At 36.5% G+C, this 16,642-nt stretch overlaps 1 protein-coding gene across 18 annotated transcripts in view; it reads right to left on the bottom strand.

Moving 5' to 3' along the window:
* The window catches only part of LOC101248380 (ubiquitin-like-specific protease 1D), a 48,968-nt gene that overhangs the window by 25,101 nt on the left and 7,225 nt on the right, over window positions 1-16,642 (bottom strand). For 6 of the 18 annotated variants that reach the window (XR_011220623.1, XR_002027586.3, XR_011220622.1 and 3 more), the window contains one exon: window positions 7,726-7,821. The exons of 4 other annotated variants lie outside the window; for them this stretch is intronic. Coding sequence is in view for 8 of the 14 variants with exons in the window: in XM_069297092.1 (XP_069153193.1) it covers window positions 7,726-7,821; window positions 9,841-9,881 (137 nt within the window). In the remaining 6 variants the exon portion in view is untranslated. Of the gene's footprint in view, window positions 1-7,725; window positions 7,822-9,840; window positions 9,890-16,642 lie in introns of all 18 variants that reach the window. 8 more of the 18 variants (XM_069297092.1, XM_069297090.1, XM_069297089.1 and 5 more) reach the window with 2 other exon arrangements.

Raw genomic sequence — 16,642 nt, forward strand, 5'->3', positions numbered from 1 at the left:
CTTGGAGAACTCACACGAAAATATAAGAAAACAAGCTAAGTGAACACGCTAGGCAAAGAGAGGGTTTTTCCATCGAAAGTTTTGTGTTGAAAACTTGGCTTGGACGTGAGTTTTGGAGAGGGTTTGGGCAGCAACTTCAAGGTTTGAACGTCAAAATAAGATATGGGTTTTCTCTCTTGGAATCCTTTCTCCAAGAGAAATTTGTTTCTACAAAATTCAACGTATGAAACTAGGGTTGTCCCCTCTATTGTCGAATTCCTTGTCCCTAGTCTCCTTCCGATTTCAATCTAAATTAGGTTAGAAATCATGTTGTTAGCATGGTTTCTAGTAGCTAAGTGTGAAATATGATGTTCTTTGTGATTTTGTGTTTGGAAACAGCAAGCATGTTCAATGATGTCAACCGAAAATGATGTGGTGCAAAGTGTAAAATGTTTGTTGCTGCTCTCCGTTTTGAAGCCTTAAAATGGCTTGTTTAATGATTGGAATTAAGGTACATAAGATGTAATTTGTGATGTTTAAATGAAGTGTAAAGTGGCTGATCTTAAGTGGAAAAATCTAAGCTAAAACAACAATGAATCAACACTTAAAAACGCGTTAAACAAATTGTGAAATTACCACAAAACGAATGTATGAATGCTGTTAAATCAAGGCTAGAAAATTTAGTCAAATTTCCAGCACTTGGTGATGGAGTTTCGGCCACAACACTTGAGGTATGAGAAGTTTAAAATAAATTTAAAACATGTGAGGTCAGTGGGGATTGAACCCAAGACCTCACTACATGAAAGCTGGAAAAAAAATGAGAGGTGTGAGATTCGAACCCACAACCTCTCGACCAAACAAGAGAGTAAAGAGAAATTTTAAAATAATAAAAATAATGAGAGGAGTGGGATTCGAACCCACCACCTCTTGGCAAAATGAGAAGGTAAGGAGAAAATGTAAATTAAAATAAGGTGAGGCTGTGGGGATTCGAACCCACAACCTCTTGAATGGATGAGAGAGTTAGGAGAAAAATAAAGGAGAAAATAAAATGTGGAGAGTGTGGATTGAACTCACGACCTCTTGAATGGAAGAGAAAGTTAGGAGAAAAATAAAGGAGAAAATAAATGTGGAGAGTGGGGATTGAACCCACAACCTCTTGGATAGGTGAGAAAGTTAAGAGATAAATTAAAAGAAAAATAATGAGCTTGTGGGGGATTGAACCCACAACCTACTTGCCTTAAAACGAAAAAGGGGAGGAGAACAAGAAAAAAATATTATGGGGTTGATGGGAATCGAACTAGGGTCTCCCAAATCTGAAAAATGCAATTATCAAGTTTAAAATAAGATTAAGTGTTGTTCAAGGGATTTGAAATCGGGTTCCCTTGCCCAATTCCATATTGACACATAAGTCATACGTAAATATATATTCAATGAATGCTGCCTCTAAAGATCAAAATCAATATCTTGGCATATCTACAAGATCATAAGTCTGTACCATATAATCTTGGGTAAATATGAATCACTTAGACAAACTATGAATGAAGACTCATGGCTTGTATGTGTTGACTTATAAGTCTAGCATAAGTTTAAAAGTAAGTGAACCTAAAATGTATGTGATGAAATGATATAAAACCTAGAAGCGGTTAAGTAAGAGTGTGAAACACACTAAATGGCCAAGTGCATTGGCATATGATGAAATGAACATTAATGTAGAGGGGTGAGTAATTATGAAGAGCAAATGTGCTAAAGTTAATGAATGTGGTGACAACATGATAAGAGGCTAATCTAAAAGATGAGAGCAATCTCAAAAGAGTCTAAATAAATGTTACCAAAACGTACTCACCTATAAGAGTGTAAAGTTAATGAAGAGATCAATCTATACGAACACTCTAATGAAAGTATTGAAGTTAATGCATACTTAATACTAATGATGAGATGAGAAATCATCTAATGAGCTATGATGTCCTCATGCTAGAAACCAGCTTCCATGATGTATGAGTTGAATGTAATGGAACTTTATACTGAAGCACCGATAGGCTAGCTATGAGAGATAATGCCTTCTTTCGGGAAGGGCGGAGGTTCACGTAACTCTCATAAGATGAGACTGTCCAGCATGACGAGTATGGGTCTCCTTATATCTCCTAGTCTTCGAACCTATACTGCAAATATAGGGATCTAGCAGGGTTCAATTCCCATGTATGCTAGCATGTTTTTGGTCACTTTGGCCGGTGATTCCACCTCTTTTCGGTGTAGGGGAGACACTGGATTTCATGAGGCTCACATGATTTATGGCGGTTAAAGTTAAAGTTCCCAAAGAATAAATGAGTTCAGCCTCAAATGATGCACATAATGAAATGAACGATACCAAAGGTGTAAGGATAGGATAATCAAGAGGTGAGCTAGACTTAAAGTAAGCAAACCCGATCAGAGTCTTAAACTACATCCTAGGTATGACTGGTGATTGCACTACTATATGAAAGAATGATAAATGAAGTACGTATGAACGAATGAAGCAGACTCTGTGTTTGCTAAAGAAGGATCCCTAGTTGAGGTACCATATGTTGAGCCCTCATTTTGGGAAGTCCTAACGTCAAGTCCATGATCCCAAGGTCTCATGGCATATGAAAGAAAGATATGAACTACGTGATATGATATGTGAAATATGTTATGTGTTTTTGCAAAATGATAAGTTTGATGATGCATGTTACACTCAGGTCCATTGACTTTCCTAATCCAAATTTGGCAAGTCCACTGACTTTGACTTTCCATAAATCATGTTGTTAGGAAAGAGCTATTATTTCTCATGCATGTCCTTAATGTGTGCTTGCATATACCCATACTTAGCACAAGTGTGTACTAATTCCATACAAATATCTACTTTTAGGTGCAGGCACAGGTGGACGTTAGATCTTACAGCACGACGTTGTAGCTATCCGGACGTGGAGCTTTCATCCGGACTTTGTAGGTCCTCATGCTTTCGAGGCTGTCTACTGTTATTATCTAGCTTAGATGTAGGTTTTAGCTAGTGGAACATGTTCCACTAGTGTTTCATTTCCCATTTCATTTCAGACTTCGTATTGGTGTCGTTTTGGCAAGTACACATTTAATGCAGCAACAAACTATTTCTTTCATTTGATTATCTTAATGTTAGATGGTTGATTGTGAACAATTATGAGTTTAAGCATAATGTCTTATACGAATATTAAATAACAAAAAGTTCAAATTTTCCGCAAAAATTAAGCTAGATGAAGTAAAGATGACATATGTAGGCTTGCCTGCGACATCTGAGAGGTCAACGACACCGGTCTCGTCGGGGTCTAGATTCAGGTCGTGACAAAGTTGATAAGAAATGATTAAAGTGTCAAGAATGCCTATGATTAGACCGGGTTCACACGGATTGATGCGCGTAGAACCAGACCTCTGAACCCTTGCAACAGCCAAGCCAACTAACTTGGGGAGTTAGTTGAGCTAGGAAATGTTGGGTCTAGCCATGTAGGGCCCCCGAATATGAAGATTTGCCCCGATGAGTCTTTACCGGACTTAAAAAAGGGAAAATCTTAGGTTTGGAGGGTCTTGGGGTAAAATGGTCTTTTTCTAGGCTAAGGGTAGTATCATAATTACCCTAAATATACAATTAATTATTTAATTAATGAAGTGGAGGGGTATTTTGGGGAGAGAGGGTCGAAATTGGGCTCTTGAACTGAAGTCTTGCTCCACCCGAGTTAGAACCTAGGTGGAAACAATAAATTAAAGTGATTTTTTGTTTAAGCAATTGAATTAATGTAATTAATTAATAATTATTATTCATTATTTGATTTAAAATAAAATAAAAATCAGATTTTTATTAAATAAACAAAACCTTATTGACTAAGTCCTAAAACTGGACTCCCAAGCCTCCTAGAACTCCCACTCTCTCACGTTTATCTCTCCACTCTCACGCTCAATCTCTCTTATTCTTTCTCACGTTTTTTTCCTGCCAAAATAAGATGCAAAAGCAGAAAAATAAACAAAGTTCTTCACCCTTGAAGAACTCACACGAAATCACAAAAAAACAAACATTAATCGCACACTAGGCTAAGGGAAGTTGTCATTCGAGTGGAGTTGATATTGAGGAGGCTTAGACGTGTTCCTGGGTGAAGTTTTTGGGCAGCAAGTCAAGAATTTAATGTCAAAAAGGTATGGGCTCTATTTTCTCTTGGTACCTTTCCCAAGAGACCCCTTAAGGTTCAGAATATTCATTCTGAAAAACTAGGATTGTTCCCCGTTGCATATCCCTGTCACTAGCTCCCATTGAATCATAGGTTGGTTATGTTTGCTGGTAGAAAACTAGGGATGAAACGTGTTTTCGTGATGAATATGTGTTTATATGTATGTTTGGAATTATGTGACTTATGTTGATGTTTCCGAAAATGTAACTACGTGTGTGTGTGTGTGTGTGTTGTTGTTGTGGCTATTATTCATGGTTTAGGACTTGAAATGGCATGCTAGTTCTTTATATTTCATGTACACATGTTGATGTAAATGTGATGTTCATATGAGTTGAAATGTGGCTGATTTGAGGGATAATCTCTTGGCTAAACAAATCCATGAAAACGCACCTAAAACGTTCTAAATGCACTACGAAATTCCCCTAAGAACTAAGGTGTAACTTGATGAAAGGATGCTGACATACTAAAAGAAAATTTCCAGCTTCTAGTGATGAATTTCGGTTAGCAAAGAGGGTTCAAAATGTTGAAAAAAATGAATTAAAACAAGTGAGGTCATGGAGGATTGAACCTGTGACCTCACCATGTTACAAAACCATGAAAATAAAGAAGTAAAAAGAAATGTGATGAGGGGGATTAAAAAATAAGAAATGAGAGGAGTGGGATTCGAACCCACCACCTCTCAATCAGATCTAAGGAAGAGTACAAGAAAAAAAAATGTGAGGCGTGGGAATCGAACCCACGACCTCTAGGCAGTGAAGGAGAGTCAAAGGAAATGAAAGAAAGAGATGTAAGGCGTGGGAATTGAACCCATGACCTCCTGGGCAGATTTAAGGAGAAAACTTAAAAGAAATTAAGGAGGGGCTACTGGGGTTCGAACCCACAACCCCTCGGCCAAAGGAGAGAAATTTAAAGGCAATGAAAATAAAAAGTAAATGAGGTTGTGGGGGTTCGATCCCACATCCTCTTAAATCCATTGAGCGAAAAATGAAGAGAGAAATTAAGGGGAAAATAAAATGAAGGCATTGGGGCTCGAACTTAGGTCCCCAAGCCGTATGGATCAAACCAAAATGAATAAAAAAAAATGTAAGCTTTGTTCAAGAGATTTTAAAACCGGGTTCCCTTGCCCAAATTCCATATTGATACATAAGTCATACTTGAATTAAATGTTCAAGAATAATGCTGCCTACTTAGATCAAAATCGAGATCTTGGCATACATACAAGATGCATAAGTCTTGTACTACATAATCTTAGGAAAATATGAGTCACTTAAACGAACTATGAATTAAGCCTCGTGGCTTGTATGTATAGACTCATAAGTCTAGCATACGTTTAAAAGTAAGCGAACCTAAGATGTATGTAATGAAATGATGAAACCCTAGAAGGGTTAAGTACGAGTGTAAAAATACACTAAATGGTCAAGTGCATTGGCATATGATGAAATGAACAATGAAATGATGAAATGAACAATGAAATGATGAAATGAACAATAAAATGATGAAATCCTGAAGAGTTAAGTAAGAGTGTGAAACACACCAAATGGCCAAGTGCATTGGCATATGATGAAATGAACATTCACGTAAAAAGAGGTGAGTAACTATGAAGAGCAAATGTGCTAATGATAATGAATGTGGTGACAACATGATATGAGGCTAATGTAAAAGATGAGAGCAATCTCAAATGAGCCTAAGTAAATTTACCAAAACGTACTCACATATGAGAGTGTAAAGTTAATGAAGAGACCAGTCTCTATGAACACTCTAATGAAAGTATTGAGATTAATACACTTAATACTAATGATGAGATGAGAAATCATTGAGATATGATGTCCTCGTACTAGAAGCCAGCTTCCATGACGTATGAGTTGAATGTAATGGAACTTTATAAAGAGCACCGATAGACTAACTATGAGCGGTGATGCCTTCTTTCGGGAAGGGCGGAGGTTCACGTAACTCTCATGAGATGAGACTGTCTGGCATGTCGGGTATGGGTCTCCTTATATCTCCGAGTTTTCGAACCTATACTGCCAATATAGGGATCTGGCGGGGTTCAATTCCCATGTACGCTAGCATGTTTTGGGTCACTTTGACCGGTGTTTCCACCTCGGTGTGGGGTTTCATGACACTGGATTTCATGATGCTAACATGATCTATGTCGGTTAAAGTTAAAGTTCCCAATGAATGAATGAGGCTAGCCTCAAATGATGCACATAATGATACGAATGATACCAAAGGTGTTAGGATAGGATAATTAAGAGGTGAGTTAGATTCAAGTAATGGCATTAGGTCATTCTGGGTCATTGCACTTAAACTACATCCTAGGTATAGCTGGTGTTTACACTTGCCCATGAATGAACTGAAGTACGTATGAATGAATGAAGCAGACTCTGTGTTTGCTAAAGCAGACTCCCTAGTTGAGGTCCCATATGTTAAGCCCTCATTTTGGGAAGTCGTAATGTCAAGTCCATGATTCCAATGTCTCATGGCATACGAATGAATGATATGAACAAGTATATGTGTCATATGAATTATGATATGTGTTATGTGTACGTTGTTGCGTGTTGTGTGCAAAATGTTAAGTATGATGATGCATGTTACTCTCATGTTACAACTTTCCTAATCCAAATTTGGAAAGCTCTTAAATTTTCCTACTCCAAATTTGAAAAGCTCACTCACTTTCCTAATCTCAATTTGGCAAGTCCACTGACTTGACCTTCTACAATCAATCAATCATGTTGTTAGAAAAGAGTTATTCTTACTCATGCATGTCCTTGGTGTGTGCTTGCATATAGCCATACTTAGTACAAGTGTACTAATCCTATACAACTCTAAACTTTTAGGTGCAGGCACAGGTGGGCACTAGAGCTACAGGATCAACGTTGTAGCTATCCAGACGCCGAGCATTCATCCGGACTTGGTAGACCCTCATGCTTGCCCATTTACATTCTAGCTTAGTTGTAGGATTGAGCTAGTGGAGTATGCTCCATTAGAGTTTCTTTCCCGTTTTTGTTCAGACATTGTATTGGTGCCCTTTTTGCAAGTACATCTTTATCGTTATAATAAACTGCTTCTTTTATTTGATGATCTTAATGTTAGATGGTTGATGGTGAACAATTATATATGTAATAGAATGTTTAGTAATCATGTTAGGAAACAAAAAGTTTCAAATTTTTCGCTAAAATTAACCTAGATGAAGTAAGAATGACGTATGTAGGCTTTTCTGCGACCTCTGAGAGGTCAATGACGCCGGTATCCTCTGAGGTCTAGATTCTAGTCGTGTCAGCTAAGCTCTATAATTCACATTAGACTAGAGATTGCTTTAATTGGAACAGAAAGTTGGAAAACATCTCTTTGTTCAGAAGGTGAAAATTTTCTTTGGAACTGACACGAAGATTCTTTAGTTTCATTCTTCTTTTCCTTTATAAATTTTTTTCTTTTTTCTAGGGGAATATTCAAAGGAACCTATTTTCCAAAATATGTCTAATCTATCTATTCATCAATCAACAATGTAACTATAAGAAGAAATATTTTGTTGACTCACCGGATGTAGAAATTCATTATAGTCGATGAAAAATATGCTTCAGGTGCTAGAGATTCCATGTCCGAACAACAAATTTCAACAGATTCAGGATCAACCCTATGTCAGTGCAAAAACAATAAATAAATCGTAAGCAATCAAAAAAATGGTACTCCCCACGGTAATAAGTAATGCATAGTGGATCAATAAGCTTGTGATTCATGTCTACCATATGAATATTACAAACGTTTTTCTTCATGGGGGTCTCAAAGATTGGGTATATACGGAGCAACAACCAGATCTTGTTGATCCGAGAAGATATAGGAGGTTGGTAGAAAAAATTGCACTATCTCAACGCAACTCGACCTGACATTGCTTTCCTGGTTAGGGTTGTAACTCAGTTCTTTGATTATCCTTGTGACAACAATTGAAATGCAGTCATTCGCATACTTCCAGACATAAATCTTCTCCAGGAAAAGGAGTACTTTACAAACACTCAGGACATAAGCAAATGATTGGACACACAAATGAAGATCGGGCAGAGCCACCCTCTGGCAAACGATCTACCTCTGGGTATAAAGTTTTAGTTGGAGGAAATTTGGTGTTCCGGGAAAGTAAGAAATAAAATGTGATTGCTCAATTAAGCAAATAAGTTGAATGATGGGCTATGGCAATGGTTACATGTGAGAACTTAAATGGACCAAGCAACTATAGGAGTTAAAATTTGGAAAAACAATGAAATGGAAATGCAGATTGGGCAAAGCCACACTCTGGCAAACGATCTACCTCTGTTATTGAGTTTTAGTTGGAGGAAAATTGGTGTTTTGGAGAAGTAATTAAAAATACGTGGTTGGTTGGTTGCTCAATTGAGTGTAGAAGCTGAATAATGGGCTATGGCTATGGCAATGGCTACATGTGAACTTATATGGATAAAGAACAATAGGAGTTAAAATTTGGAAAAAATAATGAAATGGAACTTGTGTGCGATAATGAGGCTTCACTAATACACTTCAAATTGCATTAAATCCAACATTTTACGAGAGGAAAAACACATAGATATTACTTGTTATTTAGTCGGAGAAAAGATACTCTAAGGAGACATCACCGCAAAGTTCGTGAAGTCAATTGATCAACTTGTAATATATTCACCAAGTCTTAGCCAGTCCTAGAGCAAGTAAATATGTGTAGCAAGAGCAGTATACACGATTTTTATGCACCAACTTGAGAGAGAGTGTAGAATCCTTAAGAATATTCTAGAATATATAAGAAAATATATTAGATCACTTGATTTAGTCCTATTGTAATATAGTGATTTCTTTCTTTTTTTAAGAAATGTAAACATATTTATTTAAGTTCAATAGCTTGAGGGAATAATCAAGTCAAATTCTCTCTTATTGTTTCTTCTGTTTCACATTACTGATCATTATTACCTAGTGAACTTCTAAAGGATATTGGAACAACAGAAAAAAGGAGGGACTAAGTGGTTAAAGTATATATAAGTTCATCAATCAATGTATACCTACTGTAACTAACCACCTCCCACCCCAAGGGACGAAGAGAAGGAGAGAAAGAAAGAGGTAGTGGCGCACTAGAATAACCATCTGAATGTCTTTAGCAAGTGAATATTGATAATCAACCAAAGGTATTGCCTGAAACTGTAACAATGTCGTACACTAGTGACCGATTTGGGTATAGGCCCGCACAACTGTAAAAATGTGTCATTAAGTGTCTAAGACTTGTTATCTTATATACTCAGCATTTCTCCTGTGTTTTGTTGATGTTCAATTTTCCTAGAATATCACATACACCTTCCCTTGCGTATGCAACATCCTCTTTGAGATTTGCCCTACCATCGCTCAAGGTTGTACGCAGAGTGACCCGGATACCATCTACAATAGCCTAGCCCACTGCTGGTATTATCCACGTTGGGCCTAGAAACGCGTCACTGCGCTTTAGGGTTTGTTTTCTTATATACCCACACATTTATCCCGAGTTTGTTAATGTGGATTCCTAGTGTCGCAAAAGGCCAACAGCAACTCCCCAAATACCAATGCAAGTTTTCATATTGACAAAAAATATCTACACGCCTACATGGAAGATAGTCGGGATAAGATAACTAAGATACATAAGAAGCCTTACATTTGCATGCCTTCGAGTATATGAAGATTGTGCTTGAGAGGCTTTAAACCTCCAAAAAGAAAAGATCAAATCAGTAGCAATCACGTTTTCGTTGGTTTGATTATTTATAATAGGACACCAAAAGGTACAAATTGCAGCAAAGGAGAGGCAAGAAAAGAAGAAATGAATAATTAAACACGTCAAAGTTTCATGGCTCATGGATATATAGCAAACACGTACAACAAATAATTCTAAATGTAGCTTGAAGATCACAAGTGCTTTTTCAGAATATCCAATTAATATCATGACAGAAATGATCTCCTGAGTAACTTTGGACTCGAAAGAGAAATTCAAGAGAAAAAGAAAGAACAACTACTATTACTACACCTCAATCCCAAACAAGTTGGGCTAAATATGAATCCTCACTTTCATTTGAGATCATTTAGTATCATCATCATCATCATGCTAAACAAAATAAAATAAGAAGATAAATATTAATAACAATAATATTAGAAGTTATTTGACAAGTCTAAGACCTATCATCAATTAGTAGTGATCAACTATGTGGATCCTTGTGCCTTATCTTTGGCTGAGTCTGCATTGATACCAATAATTTATAGGTCTTTCGAGACAACTTCCTTCCATGTGATTTTAGGTCTACCTCATCCCCTTTTAACACTTTTACTTACCATAGTTTCAGATCTGCATATCAGTGCATCTGTAAGTTAATTTAGAACATGTCTAAACCATCTAAAGCAACCTTCTTGCATGTTATCCTCAGTCTGTGCTACTTGCACCTTTTGAATCATTCAAAAACAAGAAAAAGTACACATTCTCTAAACAAAGGGTTCGGGTTGATAAGAGATGGGATAATGGGGATTACAATTACTCTATCACTTAACCAGATTATGGTTCATTTTTTGGTGGATTCAAATTATGAACACTATTCAAAATTAGTGTTCATTTGCTTAGGTAAGCAATCAATCAGGTCTATTGAACCGATAAGCAATCCCATGGGGGTGGACGATCAGCATTCCCATGGGATTGCAGGATAGAAATCCTATCCTCCCTGAAAATGACATAAAATACATCTCTTACTTAGTGGAAACTGGAAAGTACCTACAGCTCCAACCTTACGGTTGTGGGTTAGAGTCACCATGTTACCTTATCAAAAAAAACAAATAGTTTACTGTAAAAATAATTCTTAAATCCCTTTTCACAATCATCTAAAAACAATAACCCCTTCAACAAGCCTTTTGAATGTTGAGGTTAAGTCATGTGCCTTTTTTTTAAGTTTAAAAAAGTGAGAGATTTCCTCAACGTTGATTAAATTTATGTTGTGAATTTTTTTTTCTTAAACGTGAATAAAATATTGCTGAATTTTTTTCCTTAACAATGATGCTATATGCTGCTTATTTATTTCGCCAAAATCTTACCCCTGATTAAATCTTTCTGACCCGGACTGGAAATATGGGACAGAGGTAGTGAAACCAATAGGACTGTGGTTATATGTCTGTTTTATGAGAAGATGTTTGAAGGCGGAATTTTTCGCCACAAACATCTTATTGGTACTTATAGTGATGACACACGATATAGAAAATGCATGAAGATTGTGGAGGAAGAAATAAAAAACTATGTTGAGGGAAAAGGGAGCTAAAACGTCAAATGCTTACATCAACTAAATGTGACTAATCTTGATGATGATGATGATGAAGAAAAAAATGGAAGAAGATGAAGCTATTGATTTGTCGCTTCTTGCAAAATCACAAAAATGGGCAAGAATACAATAGTCTCTTCAGGTTGTGGATCAACATGTAGGAAAGGTCCTTTAGATAGTTACTTCTCACAGAAGCCAGGAGGTAATGCAGGGAAAAACGATAAAAAGAATTGCATGATGTTGCCAAGGATATTTTGAGGGATCATGCAGTTGCGAGTTTTTTACTGTAGGAAGAAAAAGCAGGGATCACCTTCAATTGTGTCAACTATACGGACACTTTTGGAGCGTTCATTGAGGTCATAGGCCAATTTGGTTCAGGGATGAAACCCCCACCACCACCACCACTTATCATGAAGCAAGAGGTCCTTATCTAACTAAAGAACTGGAAGAGACCAATTCTAAAGGAACATAGGACAGAATGGGACAAGTTTGGATATTCCATTAAGATGGCTAAGTGGATGGCAAGAATTGGTAAAATGACGATGTGTTGGTGAATTCTCCAAAAGGAAGCTTTTTTCTTGAATCCACTCATGCGAGTGACTTGTCTACATATTCCATCAAAATGTTCTCCTTGTTTAGAAACACAACAAAAAGGATTGGAGAAAAGAATGTTGTTCAAGTTGTTACAAATCATGCAAGTGAAAATGTTAATGCTGGCGATATGTTAAAGGGAGTGTTCCCGCACATTTATTGGACTCCATGAGCAGTTCACTGCATAAATTTGATGTTCAGGAACGTTTTCAAGAAAAGACCATTCACTACAGTTTTCACTTAGGCAGTAAGGGTACATTCTTACATTGTTCAAAGGCTTTTTTTATTGAATATGATGAGGAGATTCACAAAAAAAATTAGTGAAACTTGGCAAGACTAGATTTGCTACTGCCTTCTTGACCTTGCATAGTATGCACATGCAAAAGGCCAATTTAGACGCTTATTCATTTCAAAAAAAATGGAACACGAGTAATTTGCAAAAGGAGGTAGGGGGTAGAAGTTGCACGTACGAATCTCTTATACCTCTTGGAACAATATTGTTCATGCTCTTAAAATCAGTGGTCCCTTGATTTAAGTACTTCAGTTGTTGGATGGGGGAAAACCCACCAATGGGCTACCTTTATGGAGTTGGGGATACCATTGTTTTGGGAAGTGAGAAGCGGAAAAAAGCGACGAGGGCTTGCTTCACAGAAGCGAGAAGCGTGAAGCGAAGCGCGCTTTTTAAAAAAAAAAAAAAAACATTTAGTATAAAAATAAAAAAATATTAAATAACTAAATAGATGTAATATAATCTTAGGTTAAAAGAAAATAGACAGTCAATAATACTCATAAGTCATAACATATAAAGCAAAAAAATCAAAAACATAATTAAATCACAAAGACTCAAACTCCTATTCTTCAACAAGATCCTCAAACTCTTCAAGTGCCATAACCAAGGGTTCTACTTGGTCATCATCTTCTTCATCATCAGAAGGCTCATCAACAAGGTTTCGACTTGAACTAGAACCTCCAACTCCTCTTTCCTTGCCCCTTAAAGTACTCCCCCTAAGCCAATAAATATCCTCCTCAACACCACTTGCCACAAAAACATCACCATAAGTGAGACTTTCTCCTTTGTACACTTCATGAAGAGAAAAGAAACTCACAGAGATGAAGCAAAGGCGAAGATTGTATATTTCAGGAGAAAAGAAACTCACAGAGATGAACTAATAAACATCGGCTAAAACCTACCTGCAGTCGCGGTCGAGGTGTGAAGAGAGACGCAGTCTCAGTCGCGGTCGAGGTGTGAAGAGAGACGCAGTCTCAGTCGCGGTCATGAAGAAAGAAGAAGCGAAAGAAGAGTCGTGAAAGAAAAATTAAGTTATATTGTATATTTCAGATTTAAAAAAAACTAATTTATTTTTTTAAAAAAACCCTAATTGTCGCTTTTTTATAAAAAGTGTGCTTTATTGCGCTTTTGCCTTAGTGTCGCTTCTCGCTTCTTTATCTGAAGCGAGCGCCTTTTTCAGATCGCATCGCCTCAGGAGAAAGAAGCGCACTGGTGTCGCCTCACTTTGAAGCGCGCTTTTCACAACACTGGGGGATACAGATAAGAGGCTATTCAAGCGACATTTATAAGCATAAATATGCCAAGGCTTTTGAGATAATTGGTAGATGGAGGGAAGATCAACTTCATTGCAATTTGTATGAAGTTGGGAATACTTTGAACCCATCACTCTTTTATGATAACTATGATATGGATTTACTAGATAAAAAAGTGTGGAAAGGATTCCATGATTGTGTTGGTAAGTTGGTCGCCAATAAAAATGAGCAAGATACAATAGTGGATCTGGTGAGCAAGTGCTAAGTTATTTTTTGAACTTATTAGTTTTTAAATATTTGTTCTACTTCAATACTTAAATTGTGGAAGCTTTATCGTTTAGAATCTCAAAATTACAAAATATCACCATCAAAGTTCCAAGTCTAACTAGTAGCTCAACCGAATGTGAGAAGAACTAGAGCATGTTTGAACATGTAAGAACTATGAAGAAAGATCTATTATACTAAGATAACTAAACTATATCTCAATTGTCTTATCTCCTAATAGTTACTTCTGCAGAATCATACCAAGTAGAGGAATAGACTAACCCCTAAAGCACCCCAATGACCTAGTGTTCAATTAATACAATAAAATATTGAGGCGCCATTACAATGCACGCAATGTAGTTGATCCAATTCTTTTGGAAAATATTAATGATGCTAATCAATGGCTAACCGGAGTCCCTGAGAGTCATGAAGACGAAACAATTTTTTTGGGAGATTTTGATTTCACTTGGGATGTTGCTGTGGAGGCAAGTGGTGTTGAGGAGAACCATTATGGTTTAAGGGGGAATACTTCAAGCTTACACACGAAGAGAAGAAGTAGCTACAAGTCTATCCCTAATTGATGGAATTGAAGAATATGATGATGGAGTTGAAGAAGATAATTAGCGATAGAGAAACAACAGAGCAATATAGGATTTAGACAATCTTGTAGAAGAAGAATTTTATAAGAATAGGAACTAAATGTTGAAACTTGAACCATTAATAGCTTTGATTTTGTATGTCCTATGGTCTATGGAGGATTTTGTGATATCTATTTTTTCATTTTTTATTTTAACTTCTGCTTACAAATATTGTCTTTTTATTTTCTTCTTTTGTTCTTTCAAACTGTATTGAAGCAAGCGCTTCACTTATAGAGTGAAGCAGGGCCTTGTCGCTTTTTTCCGCTTCACACTCCTCAAAACACTGGACATGGGCCTTTCAAAAGATTAATTTACAGATGTTTGTAATTTAATTCTTTCACCTAAAGCAAAGATTGAGGAAGTATGGAGACAGCACTAATGTAATCTCAACTTTAGAAGATTTTTGAATGACTGAGGTTCAACAAATTGCTGAATTTTTCAAAGTTTGGGAGCCTTTTCAGGGTCTTAAAAGCAATGAAGACCAAGTGGTTTGGGAAAGGAAACAGTAAGAGTTGCTTGACCGGCAATTTTGCTTATTCTCTACTTCCAAATACTAGACTACAAGGATCTAATAGGCCTTCGGAATTCATCTGAAAAGTAAAGATCCCATACAAGGTGACTTGCTTTTTGTATCTGGTGGCAAAAGAGGTATGTTCAACTCGGGAAAATTTGAATAGAAGGGGTTTCCAGCTGTGCTCCAGGCGCTTTTTATGTAGAGCTGAATCTGAGAGTATCAACCACCTTTTTTGCTTGAACATGTGACAGATCAGTTTTTGTAGCTGTTTCTTAACATAGTTGGGATCAGGTGGGTCATGCCAGAGTCTACATGTTATCTCTTAAAGTGTTGGAACAACAATTGTGGTAGCATGAGTCAGAAGAAGTGGTGGAACATGGTTCCAGCATGCATTTGGTGGACTATATGGAAGGAGAGAAATACAAAATGATTCGAAGATTGAGATGAATTGTACTTTTTGTTTCATTTTTGGTGTAAAAAAAGCTTATTAAAAGATGCAGAATCTTTGCTAGACATTATGGACTCCCTGTGAGTTAGAAGAGGGACACAGTTCTGCCTTTTGAATTGTAAATATGGCTTAAGCACATCCTTTGTGCTGACATTAATATACTGTTATCTTCCTTAAAGAAAAAAAGATCACTCTAATTTTGGGCCATTGGTTGCTTAGCTCTAGTTCTCTGATAATAACATTTTAGAAATGAACATGTTCTATAGATCAAACTAGAGACTATTTTATGCAGTTAAGTAGAAAGGAGTATTATCCAAAAAGATAATTGAATGAAATTGAATAAGGAACATCAGTACAGGAAAGGGTAGGGAGATCAAAGATAAGGCATCATCCACAAAGATTTCTGATTGGAACTGACTAAGAAATCTCAGTATAGAAAAAGGTCTGGGCGTCTGGCTTATCAAAGATTAGACTGCAGGAATTTCCTTTTTCTCATTGCTTGGCCATAAATTCTAAAGGACCTGATGCTTTGTGTTGCAAAGTAAATGCATTTGTGCTCCAGTTTATATTTATAACTACCAACTTAGAAATTATAGTTCTTTTGAAACTACTGCCTCAAACAGAGTGTAATTAAAGTATACAAGGATAGTTGCAGAATAAGAACTACAGAGATCAAATTGGGGAGCTACTGTGCAATCACATAATCATAGAAATGAACATTGTTCTGAGAGAGATATTAAACCATTTTTACATCCCTACACTCTTGTGCATGTTACTCTACAGAAAGTCAGCAAAGTACAACTGCTGAAAAGAAGCCATGTTATATTTAATACTCCATATTTCAAACTGAAAGTTGAGATTTCAACTCTGGGCCATCTGAAAACATTGTCCAACTTCCTTAAATAGAATACTTTGTCAAAACTCTTCAACATATTTTACAGCAGTACATAACCTTTTGAGAAAAAGTCGCATTTAAAAAATACAATGGAGTCGTGACAAAGTATTCGTTTTCATGAAGGTTGACATAGTTTTCAGATGACTCAAAGTGGAAATCTCAACTTTTTGTTTGAAATATGGAATATTATTAAAAAAATGACTTTACTTCTTTTCAGCAGTACATAACTTATAAAAGCAAAAACTTGAGCAGCTTTTTTTTCGTTTCGAATTCA

The sequence above is a fragment of the Solanum lycopersicum genome, chromosome 4, assembly GCF_036512215.1.
Source record: "Solanum lycopersicum chromosome 4, SLM_r2.1".
NCBI lineage: Eukaryota > Viridiplantae > Streptophyta > Magnoliopsida > Solanales > Solanaceae > Solanum > Solanum lycopersicum.